The 15,967-nt window shown below is 44.3% G+C and overlaps 1 protein-coding gene across 1 annotated transcript; it reads left to right on the top strand.

Moving 5' to 3' along the window:
• Window positions 1-1,554: 1,554 nt before the first annotated feature.
• Window positions 1,555-15,786, top strand: obsl1a (obscurin like cytoskeletal adaptor 1a). Its single transcript, XM_086119759.1, has 25 exons — window positions 1,555-1,736; window positions 2,076-3,241; window positions 5,749-6,018; window positions 6,114-6,374; window positions 7,020-7,322; window positions 7,403-7,669; window positions 7,761-8,036; window positions 8,353-8,467; window positions 8,596-8,756; window positions 8,846-9,118; window positions 9,201-9,479; window positions 9,554-9,829; window positions 9,918-10,193; window positions 10,270-10,545; window positions 10,632-10,901; window positions 10,984-11,250; window positions 11,318-11,587; window positions 12,853-13,119; window positions 13,215-13,481; window positions 13,557-13,669; window positions 13,759-13,912; window positions 14,000-14,161; window positions 14,535-14,639; window positions 14,711-14,977; window positions 15,070-15,786. Exons 2-25 carry the CDS (start codon window positions 2,113-2,115, stop codon window positions 15,348-15,350), a joined length of 6,585 nt encoding a protein of 2,194 aa, XP_085975885.1. The 5' UTR covers window positions 1,555-1,736; window positions 2,076-2,112; the 3' UTR covers window positions 15,351-15,786.
• Window positions 15,787-15,967: the final 181 nt, after the last annotated feature.

Raw genomic sequence — 15,967 nt, 5'->3', positions numbered from 1 at the left:
CAGGATGGGCCAAAGGTCACCTGACAAAACCATTTGATCTATCGTAGAACTCTGGCGTTATCTAGTGGACAGACTGTGCCACTACATAACTTGAATGACAAGCACCTGCTCCCTCCTCCCCGATGGGCATGGGGATTCCTCCTACGTGGAGTCACTGGTAAGAAATAAACTACACTTAGTTGTTGACATCAGGTTGGATTCCTTGTTCTATGACGTTGAAGTTCAAGCTGCTTTTGATTCCTGCTACTAATTGTCATGCCAGCAGCTGCTGGGATGAGCGCATGCAGAAGGTCAGTGACCTTCATGAGACATTGCTGTTCATAGAACAATAATCTGCACTCCACTATGTGCATTAGTGGAGTGGCCACTTCTTGTCACAAAGAGATTATCACAATATGACCAGTACTTTTTTTTAATAGATAAAAAATAGGAACTGTTTTTTACTTGCAATTTTGTCATGCAGTATTTTCTCATGTTCCTATAGATAAAAAAATAGGAAATTGGGAACAATTTTTTTTATCGATATAAAATAGGAACTACTTTTTATCGATAGGAACATGAGAAAATACTGCATGGCAAAATTGCAAGTTCTTCCATATCAAATGCATACAAGCATGCTTTTACGGATCTCGGTTTGCGTTTTGGCACACAGCTACGCAGGTAATGCAGGATGAAGAATCAATAGGCTATTTGAAAAGAAAATACCTCATTTATTAATCATAGATGATATCAACAGTCTTTTCATGCCATGAGAATTTAAAAAGCTGTCCACCCGGGATGTTATCCTGAACATACTCATGCATTCATGACTAAATATAAAGAGATAACATTATCTGGTCTGATAATACTGTACGCAAATCTACAAGTTCATATACTGCAAGCATTCGGTGGAGTCCTGACTAGGAAGGGCTAATATGAGTTGGTAGTTGTTGTCCAAAATTAATGTTCACGTTTTTAAAGTGTAAAGATGTAATTTTAATGACTGCTTATAATTTTGTTTAAAATCTGTATTTCCTAATTATAACAGCATATACTATATCTACACACGTAGCAAATTATTAAAATAAGACAAACTAGATAAAATAGATCATCAAAATTGAACGTTGGAACTGTCATCGATTGAACTATTTCAATCAAACATTGTTTTTGTAAAGGGAGTGTTTATAGAACTTTTATTGCTGGGATTGAAATGCAGCTGAACTGATTGAAGTTTCCTTTAAGTGTACTCATGGACATCCAAGTAGAATTAAATTTGTTCATGTACCAACAGCTGTGGTGTCCCCTCTCCTTCTGTTAGATTGAAGTCAGGGTAGGTGTTTCTAGCTTAGCCTCCTCGCTATCTTTAGTGGTAGCGGAGTGGATAACATTATCTGTCATGGAAGCGGATGGTATTTTTAGTGGTGGGAGTGGGGGTTGCAGGCTCGTGAGAGCAGCTGCAAATGTTCTGACACCATCAGCGCCCTTCCTCCAGAATGCTCCGCTCTCTCCCAGGATGCCGGACAATGTCGGTGTCTGACGTATACACTGGTCATTTTATTTATCAAAGCACGGGGACACAAGAAGGACAGGACAATTGACCACTGACCTAACTTTCTCATTAAGAGCTGAAAACCCCAACATCTTCAATCGAAAGGGAATCAATCATTTCAAGAAGGACAATAAGGTCAGCAGAATTAAAACGTCACCAGCCAGAGAACGAGGGACCGCCGGGCTCGAAAGCAAACATCTCAAAAAAGGTACGTTTAGCTTGATCTCTAACAACACTCTTACGCCACAATTTGCCAAACATGTGCGCACACTTACCATTCTGAACTTGAAGCAGCAGTGACCGTTAGCCATTAAACAGTTTACCTGACACAGGGTCTGATCACTAGTGCCTTTTTTTAGACGAACTACTTTTCCAAGTCCCAGCCTCAACTTTCACTGGAAGACTTACTGAATGTAAAAAAAAAAAAAGTGCATATATATACTGTACACACATATATATATATATATATATATATATATATATATATATATGTATATATATATACTGTATATAAAAACATTTTGAATTTTGATTCATTTGCCCTTAGATCCATTTGCCTCATTCAACAACATAAGACTGACATCATGGACATTTTTGGGGGCGCCCCTCGTGTTTTGGGTTACCCACGGCCTGTGGTCGTACAATGCGGCGCTGACGCCACTCTCAGATGCCAAATCGGCGGAGACCCTCGTCCTGATGTGATCTGGGAGCGCAAAAACATCCCGATCGTCACTGAAGGACGGTACAAGCTCTCAGAGGAGGGAAAATTCTACCTCCTGAGCATCCAAGGGGTAAGCGAGATGGATGCGGGGCAATACATCTGCAAAGCCAGAAACAATGTTGGGGAAACCTATGCAGCAGCATCCCTCAAAGTGGAGGGAAATGACCAGCAACTGGAAGTGAACGGTGTCGAGCAGCACATCACAGAAAATGAGCATATGAATGGAACCAGCACATTGCAAAATGGAGACCATAAAGAAGAGAATGGTGACCAGACGCAAGGGAATTTAGCACACAAATTTGACCCGGAGGTTGACTTCACATCCGATGACAAACCCAAGTTCCTTCTCATGCCCCGATCGTTGCGAGTGGACAGAGGAGAGGACGCTGCCTTCTCATGTAAGGTCTGGGGCAGGCCTTTGCCGGAGGTAGTATGGGAAAAAGATGGCAAGAAACTGAATGACATCTTTGAGAGTGCTCACTTCTGCATAAGCATTCAAGACGGTGGATGGTTCCATCTCAAGATTAACAGAACACGCATGCCTGACAAGGGTGTCTACACCTGCAAGGCCATGAACTGCAATGGCGAGGCCCTGGCTGGTGCTGTGCTCCTTGTTGAACCTGTGTCCGAGCGAGAGAATGGCAGAAAGTCCAACCAGCGGTCGCCAAAACACATAGAAGAGGAACTCAGTTTGTCAAGGCTCAGGGAGAAGTCGCCGATCAGTTCGTCGAAGGTCAAGAAGTATGTAGTGGCAGAGGGGAAACACGCAAAGTTCCGCTGCTTTGTCACAGGGAAGCCAAAGCCAGACATCATCTGGAAGAAGGACGGTGTGCCCCTCAAGCCAGGAAGGCGCCACCTTATATTTGAGGACAGGGAAGGTTATTACACACTGAAGGTTCTGTACTGTAAAGTTCAGGACACAGGACTGTATGCGTGTGAAGCATCCAATGCCCTTGGGGAAACTCTCAGTGCAGTTCACCTGTCAGTCAAAGGTAAGATAAACTTATTCAACACTACCAAACTATTTTTTGTGTGCAGTGTCCTGCTTTTCTATCCACACATTTTTTTATGCCGCTTGGACTATTCAGGAGTTCAAGGAAAGCTAGAGCCTCCCAGCTGCCTTTGGGTGAGAAATGGGATACACCCAAGAATAATCAGATATCAGGCACCGGGCTCACATTCACACAGACACCTATGGGCAATTGCACTTCTTGAAATGAACCTAGATAGAATGCTCTGGACTGTCGGAACAAAGGAAGCGTCAGTACCCAGCGAGAACTCCTGTTAGGACAGGAAGAACAGTCACACATTGCCAAGCCACAAGAGCCGCGAGATTCAAATCTATAACAAAGACAAATGTCTTGTGGCACATTTTAAAAACCTGGCAAAGCAGCAGGACTCGATGGTATTACAACAGAAATAATTCAGCACTTCGGTACAAAGACCAGATCATGGATACTTGCTCTCTTCAACAACTGTGCAGCAAGCCTAAAGATCCCGACGATATGGCGAAGAGCAAGAGTCGTGGCCCTGCTAAAACCTGGTAAAGACCCAGAGAATAAAAAAAGCTATCGTCCTATTTCGCTCCTATGCATCCTCTACAAATTATATGAACGAATGATAATGGCCCGAATGTACCCTACAGTGGAACAACAACTATCGCCAGACCAGGCTGGATTTCGTCCAGGGCGATCATGCTGTAGCCAAATATTAAACCTCACTCAATACATCGAGGATGGTTTTGAAGCCAAGCAAATTACTGGTGCAGCTTTTGTAGACCTGACTGCTGCATACGACACAGTAAATCACAGAATTCTTCTCCTGAAACTTGCCAAAGCTGTTCATAATACAACGATTGTGAAAATCATACAATCACTGCTTACAAACAGACGCTTCTTTGTAGAAATGGATGGCAAGAAAAGTAGATATCGAACACAAAAAAATGGTCTCCCACAAGGCTCTGTTCTGGCTCCAGTACTTTTTAACATCTACACAAATGACCAGCCAGAGTTTGAAAACATCCGAAGATTTATATATGCCGATGATTTGTGTATTGCCACCCAATCGCGCTCATTTGAAACCACCGAAAGGAGACTATCAGCTGCTCTTCAACATCTAACAGAGTATTATAAACAAAACTCACTTAATGCCAATCCAGGAAAGACGCAGGTGTGTGCATTCCACCTAAATAACCACCAGGCAAATAGAAAATTAAGCATTCACTGGAATAATGAGAGACTTGAGCATGTTGACTATCCCGTCTATCTTGGAGTCACATTAGATCGAACGCTCTCCTTCGCAGAACATGTAAGGAAACTCAAGTCAAAAGTCGCCACAAGAAACAACCTCTTATCTAAACTTGCTAACTCTAACTGGGGAACAGATCCTAAAACTCTGAGAACAACAGCTCTAGCACTACGCTACTCTACTGCTGAATATTGTTCAACAGCATGGGCAAGATCGTGTCATGCTCACAAAATAGAACCTGAGCTGAACAACACATGCAGAATAATTACTGGCACACTAAAACCAACACAACTGCCAGCACTCTACAGATTGGCGGGCATCGCACCACCACACATACGTAGAGACATTCATGCAAGGACACAGAAGCATAGTCAAGAAAATGACACAATACACCCCCTCTATGGTCATAGTGACTCAATAAAAAGACTGAAGTCCAGAAAGAGCTTTATGACCGTCCAAAGTTTAGATCCTGAGCAGTCAACAAACCACAGGCTCGAAAAATGGAGAGAATGGGACAGCTCTGCACTAAATGGTGCAATCCAAAGCCCAAACGAACATCTTCCAAGTGGAACTGCCCTCTCAAGAAAGAACTGGGTGACATTAAATGGAGCAAGAACCAGAGTAGGCAAGACTGGGAACAACACCTATAAATGGGGACTCTCACTCAGCAGTGAGTGTCCATGTGGCCACCCAGTACAAACAATGGAGCACATTCTTCGGGATTGTGAACTGGGGCCCACCTGCACAGATCAAGACCTCTTAGACACTAGTGATGCTGCCAAGCAATGGATCCAGTACTGGCGCGACAAGATATGATGATGATTGTCACTTAATATATTCAAGGTCACAGGTGGTTATGTAAATCCCAGTTTAATTTGAGAGCAGGCATTGCACTCACAAGATGAATATATAGGCCTCCTGCTTGCATTCTTCTCCTCCTCCTCCTCGTACATTTGTGGCTTTTCTCCAGATATTCCCACTTCCTCCCACATTCTAAAATCATTCCCATTTGGTTCATAGAAGACTAAATTGCCAATAGGGACGGATATGAGTGTGATTGATTGCCAACCATGTAGTCCAAGGTGTAAACCCCACCTCTTGCCCAAAGTCAGCTGAGATAGCTGGAGGGAAGGGAGATGGAGAGGCCTCCTTATTGAAGAGAGAAGAGGACAATAAATACATGATATAGATACATGTGAGTGTATGACACATTGTGAGTAAAACAAATCATGGCCCTCTCTTTGCTCTTAAGGCACCCATGTGCGATTTAAGCATCCGTTAAAAGATTTGGAGGTAACGGAGCGGAATGTTGCTGTTCTGGAATGTGAGGTACCCGATGAGTCAGTCCTGGCCACATGGTACCATGAGGATCAAAGGTTGATGCCCAGCAGCAAATATAGGATTGAGCAGCAAGGCACCAGGCGAAGACTAACCATCCAAGATGTGGAAGTGGATGATGATGGAGTATATCTCTGTGAGATGCCAGATGGGGCTAAGAGCATCGCAGAGCTGTCAGTCAAAGGTATTCGCCACCAGGTCATCTTTTATCATTGTGAGCCTTATTCATATGAAGGTGAGCGGCCGTAAGAATATTCACACTAACTCTTACTCTCTCAGGTAAAATCGTGCGTAAACTTCCACGAAAGGTGGAAGTGTACGAAGGCGAGAATGCTGCATTCTGTGTGGAAGTGGAGGATGAAGACATGGAGATCCTTTGGTTCAAAAATGGGCTAAAGCTGCATGAGACACACCAGACAATTCTCAAGTCTTTTGGGAAAACGCACATTCTGGTTTTTGTCAACGTGGCCCATCAGGACTCCGGGGTGGTGACTTTTGTGACAGGAAGATCGAAGACCTCGTCACGTCTTAAAGTTAGAGGTATGATGTCGTTCTGTTTTCAGGCTTTCTTTCTGTCATTTGTCTGCCATGTCATTTCGTCTTTTTTTTTAATGTTTTTTTTTTAATGCAGTGACCTGGACCTTTCAAAATATGTACATGCATATGGATGCTTGCCAATTCACATCTTACATGAGATTATCCTAATTACTGCACTACTGGTCACTTCATTTTGCATACTGTAGCTGCTGTCATGCTAGAGTGGCTCAAATTACCGGCGACACATTACTATAAGGAGGTTTTACATGCTTGGCCAGTAAATCTGATTCAGATTAAAGAATGAGTGAATGCTCTATAAATCCCAGATGTTTATATCAAGCAAAAGTAGTCTAATCTTAGCAAATTGCATTCAATTTTTGATGCAGGATCAGAAGCTGTCTGTAGTTTAATTGGGACTTCATTCCGATTTCCCAAATAAATTGTAACGTGAAATACCATTGAGCCCATCCAGAAAATTATGTTAATGTTGTCCGACTGGGGAAACTAACAGGAGGAAATGTTGGTAGTCACTGACTTTGCAGGTGAACAATGGCAAAGATCTTCAATGTCTGAGTGCTTTTATATTTTGATCCAAAGAAAAGAGCTGAAATATGTTTTCTGGTAGAATTACTAATGCTTTTCTTGAAGCCACAAGACACCGTCCACCAATTTGTCCACTTGGAGTCAAAATGGATTTGGATGGCCCAAATGGCGCCCTGCTCTCTTGGGTTCCTGCGCCGGACAACCAGACGACTCGCTCTATCTTTGTGGTGGAGAGTCAGGAAGTGGGGTCACAAGAGTGGCAGAAATGCTTTACCTCGGAGAATGCCACCTCAACGGAGATCCGCAGTGACACTGTACCACACGAGGGAGACTACCGCTTTAGAATCAGCTGCATCAACAAGTACGGTCGCAGTGGCCATGTCGAGTTTCCAAAAGTTGTCCATATGGGTAAGTTATATTCTACACTGTCGTGTAAAGAATGCAGCCAAAATTTGGATCCCAATTGTGAGGTTTCTCACTTTTTTCAGTTCCAGGAATAAAGATTTGCAGACACCTTCAGGACCTGGAGGTGACAGAGGGAGAGGATGCTCTCTTTTCCATCGTGTTGTCAGCGTCAGTAGTTGGTACCTGGTTTTTGAACAGTGCTCAGCTGCAAGACGGCGGACGATACACCATAAAACAGTCCAAAACACAGCATACGTTGGTTATCCATGAAACTCTCGCTGCCGAGGACGTGGCAGAGATCACGTTTATCGCCAATGGGGTGCGAAATTCAGCAGTTCTCAAGGTTAAACGTACGTGAAGCAATCTCTTGTTTGTTGTTGTCAAACTGAGCCTCAGATGAGTTCATAATGTTGAGTATGCAGCCTACTTGTGTCTTTGCAGCCGCAGTCATGAAATTCAGCCCTTTGCTGGAATCTGACAGGACCAAGAAGGTGGAAACCGGTGACATCATTGTGCTCTACTGCGAAGTATCCCACCCTTCAGCCCAAGTAGGCTGGTTTAAAGACGGTGAGGAGCTGCAGGTGAGCGATGCCCTAAACATCCAATCAGATGGAATCATGAGGAGAATTGTGATTCAGTCAGCGGAGAAACATCACACTGGAGTTTATACATGTCAGACATCGGGGGACATGATCACATTCATGGTCGAAGTTGCAGGTAAAGTGCCTGAACAAATTCTATACTTGTACAATACCTTGTATTATGTATGCTGGTCTATATGTATGTATGCGAGAGATTCATTCAAATTTTAAATGTGCCGTCATTATCATTGCTGCTAGCCCGTCGGTATGTTCACATTTTAAAAGAAGGTCAAATTAAAGTTCACCTGGAAAGGTTCTACTGCATTTTCGGTTAATTCTCAAAGATGAAATGTGCTTTGCAACATCTAACGGATCTATGCCCTTTTCCGACAATCACTTTGGATATACAGTTGCCAGAGAATCAGTAAAACATCTCTCCACCATTGTTTCAGGTCCTTCAGTGGAGTTCATTCCAGCCCCGGAGGAAGACCTTCATAAAAGCAGCATGGAGCTTGACCCTGTGGTGCTGCTCTGCCATGTCTCCAGAGAAGATGCTCAAGTTCTGTGGTAAGAGAGTAGACAAGAGGAATTTATCTGGTGCACGTTTTTATGCAATGTTCTCACTTTTGTTGCTGAATGAAGTTGGTTGTTTCTGATTTTATTTCCAAATGTGTATCTGGTATGGTCTGGTCCAGGTATAAGGATGGTTGTGAAATCGAATCCAACGACAACATCACTCTGCAGGCAGAGGGAACACTTCGGAGGTTGATTATCCGTTCTGCCGAAACCTCCGATGCCGGCAACTACATCTGCCAAGCGGAAAACAACAGGATGGAGTTCACCGTTAATGTTAGAGGTGGGTTGCAGATAGACAAGTAGTGCAACAGCAAGAGAAAATGCTCTTTTTTAAACAACTACAAATCAAGTCCGGCAATTGCTCCACAGAGCCCCCGGTGATCATTGTAGAGCCGAAAGATGATGTCATGATGGAATGTTACATTTCGGAGGACATTCACATGCAGTGTGAGTTGTCTCGCTCAACCGGGAAAGTCCAATGGTTCAAGAATGGAGAAGAGGTGGAGGAGAGCGGCAATATCCAGCTGACCAAAGAGGGTCCCTACAGACGCTTGACCATTCTCCACAGTACGGTGGAGGATGGGGGGGAGTATGTCTGCGAAACAAATGGGGACTCTGTATTCTTTCAATTGATTGTCACAGGTAAAACTGAAATTGGATTTCACAATGAACACACATACAGCATGTTTGATATGTAGGCTTCAATCATATTTCCTTTATGCAGCAGAGCCTCCCATACGAATTATTTCCCCCGCTGAATCAGAGCTCAAACTCACTCACTTGGCTTCCACCAAGCTAGAGCTCAGCTGTCAGATCTCACATTCTGATGCTTATGTCACGTGGTACAAAGACAGTCTAGAGGTGGAAGAGTGTCCAAACCTCATACTGGAAGTGGATGGAGCAAAACGCCGGCTGGTTATACCCGTGGCCTCTGTGAAGGACGCAGGAGAGTATGTATGTGATACTGAACATGACTCTGTTGCCTTCATAGTGACTGTTACTGGTAAGAATTAAGGTGGATGTTTTACTTGAAGATACTCATGTAAAATGTTAATTAATGGATTTTCATTCACTTAGAGCCACCAGTGGCACTTTCCTGCCCTGAAAACACACCGAGGAAGCTGGAGTGTTTTGCAGGGAAGTCAATCGTACTGGAAGTCAAGGCCTCTCGCCTCAATGCAGATGTGAAGTGGCTGCGAAACGGCCAAGAAATAGAGGGGAGCAACTTTGTGGCCATCACGGAGAATGGCTTACTACGTCGTCTTGAAATCCTCTCGCCTTCTCCAATGGATTCTGGCACATACACCTGTGATGCTATAGATGACAGACTTGACTTCCAGGTTAACATTTTAGGTAAGGCTGCTAACCAATTATGCTTATCTGGGTTTGTTTTGGCCATTGTAACTTATTTATTGTTTTATGTGTAATTCTGCAACTTTAGAGCCCCCAGTGAATATCTTAAGGAAGTCTGAGATTCACACAAATCTCAAGGTACTACCTTCTGATGACATTGTGCTAGAATGTGAGCTGTCCAGAGATAATGCTAAAACCAAATGGTACAAAGATGGCTGTCGTATTGAGTGTGACGGTAGATTCTGTGAGGAGGAAGAAGGCGCGTTTCGCTCACTTGTCATTCTCAACGCTGAGCTTGGAGACTCTGGACAATACTTTCTGGATGCTGGAGACGATAACATCAGATTCCAGGTTACGGTGCAAGGTAGCGTTTACTGTACAGCAGCAAATCAATGCTTCACATTTGGAAAACCAATTTTAAACGTTATTGTCTGCGTCAGAGTCTCCGGTGACTATTGTGAGCAACTCTAAAGATGCTGACTTCCAGGAGATGACAACGGGCGATGACCTAATACTGGCTTGTGAGTTGTCCCGTGCAAATGCTCCTGTCCAATGGCACTGCAATGACAAGCTGCTTGTCAGTGATTCCCGCATCCATATAGAATGCTGCGGGACTCTGAGGAAAATCATCATTTCAAATGTTCAACCTTCGGATTCCGGAAAGTACACGTGTGATGCAGTAGACGACAAGATGATCAGTGTTGTTCGGGTTCAAGGTACAGGCATCCCCTCAAGTACTGTATCATTCAGTGCATACAGTACAGGGAACTGACGTAACTTTTTTTTTGTGGTATTCTTAAAGATCCTCCGGTGACATTCCTGAATAAGGAAGATGGCATTGTTGTGACTGGTTATGAGGCAGAAAGTGTGACCTTGACAAGCTTTGTGTCCAAAGAGAGTGCTCTGGTGCACTGGCTCAAAGACTGGACCCCCATTGAAGATGAGCGCTTCCAGGCACTAATGGAAGGCCACAGGCGTAACCTCACCATTGCACCTTTAAGGCGCTCGGATGCTGGCGAGTACACCTGTGATGTCAAGACTGACCAAATTCACTTCAGCTTGCTGGTAAAAGGTATAAACTGTTTTTAACATCTGATAATTAATGTGGAATCTGAGATTAAAATATATATGTTTGGGTCATCTCTGCATTGCAGGAATGAGAATTAAGTTTGTAAAGCCAATGCAAGACACTGTGGCCCATGCTGATGGAATGGTGACTCTCTGCTGCGAAGTGTGCAAGCCCAAAGCAGATGTACAGTGGTTGAAAAATGGCGTGGAAGTGGTTCCGAACAGGAGGTTTTCCATTCGAGCAGATGGAGTCGAGAGATGTTTGACTATACATCGTTTGACACGAGAGGATTCTGGAGAGTACGCCTGTGAATCCAAAGATGACCGCACAGCGGCGAGACTTGTAGTAAAGAGTAAGCATTCCTAGATGATTCCATTGTACTTGAAACGTGATTCATACACATTGTTTTGTCACTTCAGTGCCTCGGGTGGTTGAGTTTCTCACTGAGCTTCAGAACACCACCGTGCTGGAAGGAGAGGATGCTACCTTCAAGTGTGTGGTTTCGCCCGAGGATGTGCAGTTGGTTTGGTTCATGGACAACGAGGTGATCAATCCCAGTGACCGTATCCAGGTTACACAGAATGGTCTGTGCCACAGCTTAGTGATGAGGAAGTGCCACATGTTGGACTGTTCCAAAATCAGAGCTGAAGCTGAAGGGACAATGAGCAAAGCAAATCTCAGAGTGCAAGGTAGGTGTATTGGAAGCAAAATTAAGATTAAGATTAAGATATCCTTTATTTGTCCCACAATGGGGAAATTTACAGTCTACAGCAGCAAGATTGTGGGTAGAAGAAGAAAGAAGAAAAAACGTTTTGTTTTTTTTTTGCATTCACAGATAAAGATAAGGTGGCTGTTCTATTTACCAATGTTTGTCACATCATTTCATTTTTTATTCAGCAGCCTGACAGCAGTCGGTAGGAACGAGCGGCGGTATCTCTCCTTCTTGCAGCGCGGGTGTAACAGTCTCTGGCTGAAGGAGCTACCGAGTGCTGTCAGGGCGGGCTGGAGGGGGTGGGAGGGACTGTCCATCATAGCTTTTAGCTTAGCTAGCATCCTCCTGTTGACCACCTCCTCCAGAGTGTCTTGTCTAGAGAGCAGCCCAGGACAGAACTGGCCCTCCTGACCAGTCGCTCCAGTCTCTTTCTGTCCTGGGCTGAGATGCTGCCTGACCAGCAGACAATGCCATAATGGATGGCCGAAGCCACCACCGAGTTATAGAAAGTCTTAAGGAGTGACCCCTGAACCCCAAAAGACCTGTTTCCTGAGTAGGAAGAGTCGACTCTGTCCTTTCCTAATCAGGGCGTCCGTGTTAGTAGACCAGTCCATTTTATTGTTTAGAAGAACACCCAGGTACTTGTAGGAGGTCACCCTCTCTATGTCCATACCCTGGATGTTCATCAGTGCAGGTGAGGACTGTTTCCTGCAGAAATCCACAACCAACTCCTTAGTTTTCCTAGGGTTGATCTGGAGGTGATTCTGCTGGCACCAGTCCCCAAAGTCCTTTGTCAGTCCCTTGTACTCCCGATCGTCTCCCTCTGTAATGAGGCCTACAATCGCAGAGTCATCAGAGAACTTCTGAAGGTTGCAGTTTGGAGTGGTGTGTCTGAAGTCCGAGGTGTAGAGGATGAACAGGAATGGAGCCAGAACAGTCTCCTGCGGCGCTCCAGTGCTGCAGAGAAGCCTGTCTGACTCACAGCTCTGTACCCTCAGATACTGTGGCCGGTTTGTGAGGTTGTCTGTAATCCATGCTGTGAGGTGGTGGTCCACTCCAGCGTTCTGCAGTTTGTCACCCAGTAAATTGGGCTGGATGGTGTTGAAGGCACTGGAGAAATCAAAGAACGTGATTCTCACAGTGCTTCCAGCCTCCTCCAGGTGTAACAGCACTGAGTGGAGGAGGTAGATAATGGCGTCCTCCACGCGTTAACTTGATGTCGCCTTTCTCCTTCATGTTCAGAGGCTCACGTTATGTTTACAAAGAAAATGGAGGCTGTCATGGCAGAGGAGTTTGGTGATGCCACCCTGGAGACGGAGATTAGCCTGGAGACCGGCGAGGTGCAGTGGATGAGACAGGGGCTGGTCATCCAGGCCGGGCCACGATATTCACTCAACCAAAATGGATGTCAACGCAGTCTGACCATACACAATCTAAATCTGTCGGACCGCGGAACCTACCGTTGTGAGACTCTGCACGACAGGACCCAGGTCAAGCTAAATGTAGAGCGTAAGTGGTCAAGCGATACGCTGTCAGGCTCGAAGAGCATTATAAGACATTCTTCAAATTGTTTTTTTCTAATTCGACCTTGTCAACCAATGTAGCCCGCAAAATCTCCATTCGTAAAGGCCTGACTGACCAGGAAATCTTAGAACGTGAGACGGCATCTTTTGAGGTGGAGTTGTCCCACATTGACGTAGAGGGCATTTGGCAGAAGGACGGCATTCGGGTGAAGCCAAACAACCAGTTTAGGGTAAGCACCAATGGGCGTGTCCATGGCCTCACCCTTTCCAGTCTCACCGTGGAGGACACAGGTACCATTGTCTTCTCAGCCGAAGGGGTGCGCACGACTGCCAGGCTCACAGTCAAAGGTAACAGTGGATTTTTTGTTTTGTTTTGTTTCCACTGTTTCCTGTATAATTATTTACAAATGATAACATTAACAGAGACACCAATTACCACACTGAAAGCTCTGGTTGATGTCCGCGTGGAAGAAGAATTTCCTGCCACTCTGGAGTGCGAATTCTCTCGACAAAATATAGAAGTCAGATGGTTCAAGGTAAAATGATTGGCATCTTGAATACAGAATGAACCTTAAAATGGACAAAATATGAGAACTAAACATGTCTATCTTCAACAATAAACCAGAATGGGACTGAACTGAAGCCAGGCAAGAACTATCGGATCTATTCCATGGGGCGAAAGAAGTTCTGTCAGATTCTGCAGTGCTCTTTGGCAGACTCTGGCATCTACACCTGTGATGTGGGGGAAAGCAGCACTTCTTGTTCTTTGGAGGTTTATGGTGATGAAAACACAAAAATTGCTTACATAAACTGCACATTCATTCGGATCGCTTTCTCCGATTCAACCCTGTTTCCTGAACTTATAGCGCACGAGCTGACGATTCTGCAAGACTTGGAGGACCTTTACATCCAGGAGGATCAGAACGCAGTCTTCATGTGCGAGGTTTCCCTTGGCAACGTGAGCGGAGAGTGGTATAAGGACGGCCACAAGATTCGTCCCACCAGCACTATCAAGACTCGCACGGAAGGTCATTTTGCAACACGTTATCACTGAAAATTATGATAATTCCTTCTTCCAATCATTTGTTCAGTCTATATCCCAGGTGATATATGGAGGGATGTGGCATACACCGTAAACTGATTAAATACAAAAATGACCAATGAAAACACTGTTCAGGGTTGCCTATTCTAGCTGACAATGACACTTAACTCAACTTATAGACAGTGAGTGACTGGTAGAATGTCCCAATAAACGATAGTTCAACTACTGACAATCGCTCTGTGACTTTGAGCAATTGTGACTGGCGCATTGCGTGGAATCTGTCACATGCAAATTCTGACATAACGAACACTGATACCGCCAGACGTAAGGCAATGACATGTTACATTATTTTATTTCAGGAACTAAACACTTCCTGCTGATGTGCAATGTCAAAGCTGAGGATGCTGGAGAAATACGATTTGTTAGCAGAGACGTTGAATCTACGGCTTACCTTGAAGTAGAAGGTACAACGGCTGTGACGGTCCTCTGTGTGGTGTGGGAGATCAATATCTTGAAATGTTTCATCTCACTTTAGAACTCCCAGTGTCAATTGTGAAACCATTACGGGACAGGACAGCTTTGGAGAAACACCGTGTCATCCTGGAGTGCACCATGTCTTCAGCTAGCTGTAGTGCTACCTGGTACCGGGGCAAGGCGAGGCTTGTGCCTTCTGATCGAATGGCTCTCCTCGTCGATGGTTGCAGTCATAAACTCGTGATCCAGCAGGTAGCAGTTGAGGACGAGGACACATACAGTATTGAGGTTGGGGAGCATACCTCCCAAGCCAAACTCATGGTGGAAGGTAGGAACAGTTAACGTGTTAATTGCATTAATGTTACTGCAATATTTAGTTGATATTTTTTGGTCAGTAATAAGAGACAACAATATATTCAGCCCAGGAGCTTGTGATCCTGCAAGAGCTGGAGGATGTGGAGGCAACAGAGAATGAACCGGCGGTTTTCCAGTGCAAAGTCTCTGTGGCTATCAGCAGAACCCCGGTATGGACGCTCAATGGTGAGAATATTCAGCCTGGCCCCTCGGTCCGCCTGGAGAACCACGGCACTGTGCACAAACTCACACTGAAGCACACTAGTATGGACATGAGTGGCGTGGTGAAATTCAATGTTGGTAAAGCGAAGAGCAGCGCCATTCTCACTGTGAGAGCATGCAAATGATCTGAAACTGGAAATCAGCCTCTATTTATTATTTTCATTGCACTTTTTTTTTAAACAGTGATACTCATTTACCTGCTCAATTTACACTGTTAAACAGAAGTGGAAATATGTCCTACATGATCAATTCATAAATTTCCCGCCTTAATCTTCAACTTTCAAACAAGACCCAAGTTACTGTGGGAAAAAAAAATTAGTCCCCATTCGATTTCAAGGAATTTGGGTCAAGGCATTACTTGGTTAACCCAAGCAAGTGATACAATCTCGTTTACGCAGAAAACATGTACACAGATTAACCACTTGCACTCAGCTAGCTGTAAACCTACTAACAGACCAAAAATGCCAAAACAGTATCTGTACTGTCTATTAGTTTGTCTAATTAAACCCATACCTGACAAAAAGTTATGAACAACTAGCTAGCTGTTATTATTTGTCTATCTCTGTGAATAAATTGCCAAGCTTACCTGTCATTGTGGTTTTATTGTGATGAAGACTTGAGTTGGCTCTTTTCTTTGAATTGCAAAACTTTCCAGTCGCCATTCTCTTTTTCCCCAAACTTAATCATTGAATTCAAATTACCTGAAGGTGACCTGTTTTCTCAGTTTCGTCATTTGACATTA

This window comes from Hippocampus guttulatus, chromosome 1 (assembly GCF_054856545.1).
Source record: "Hippocampus guttulatus isolate MCC_2025c chromosome 1, RoL_Hgut_1.0, whole genome shotgun sequence".
In the NCBI taxonomy this organism is placed as follows: Eukaryota; Metazoa; Chordata; class Actinopteri; order Syngnathiformes; family Syngnathidae; genus Hippocampus; species Hippocampus guttulatus.
Note: the sequence above shows the minus strand (reverse complement) of the source record. Positions and strands in the feature narration are given on the sequence as shown.

Excerpts from the sequence above, each read along its gene's own strand:
- obsl1a (XM_086119759.1), top strand. The coding sequence starts at position 2,113 with ATGGACATTTTTGGGGGCGCCCCTCGTGTTTTGGGTTACCCACGGCCT. Across the intron at positions 8,757-8,845 it reads GTTCACCGTTAATGTTAGAG|AGCCCCCGGTGATCATTGTA; the intron begins GTGGGTTGCAGA and ends ATTGCTCCACAG. Across the intron at positions 14,162-14,534 it reads TATCAAGACTCGCACGGAAG|GAACTAAACACTTCCTGCTG; the intron begins GTCATTTTGCAA and ends ATTTTATTTCAG.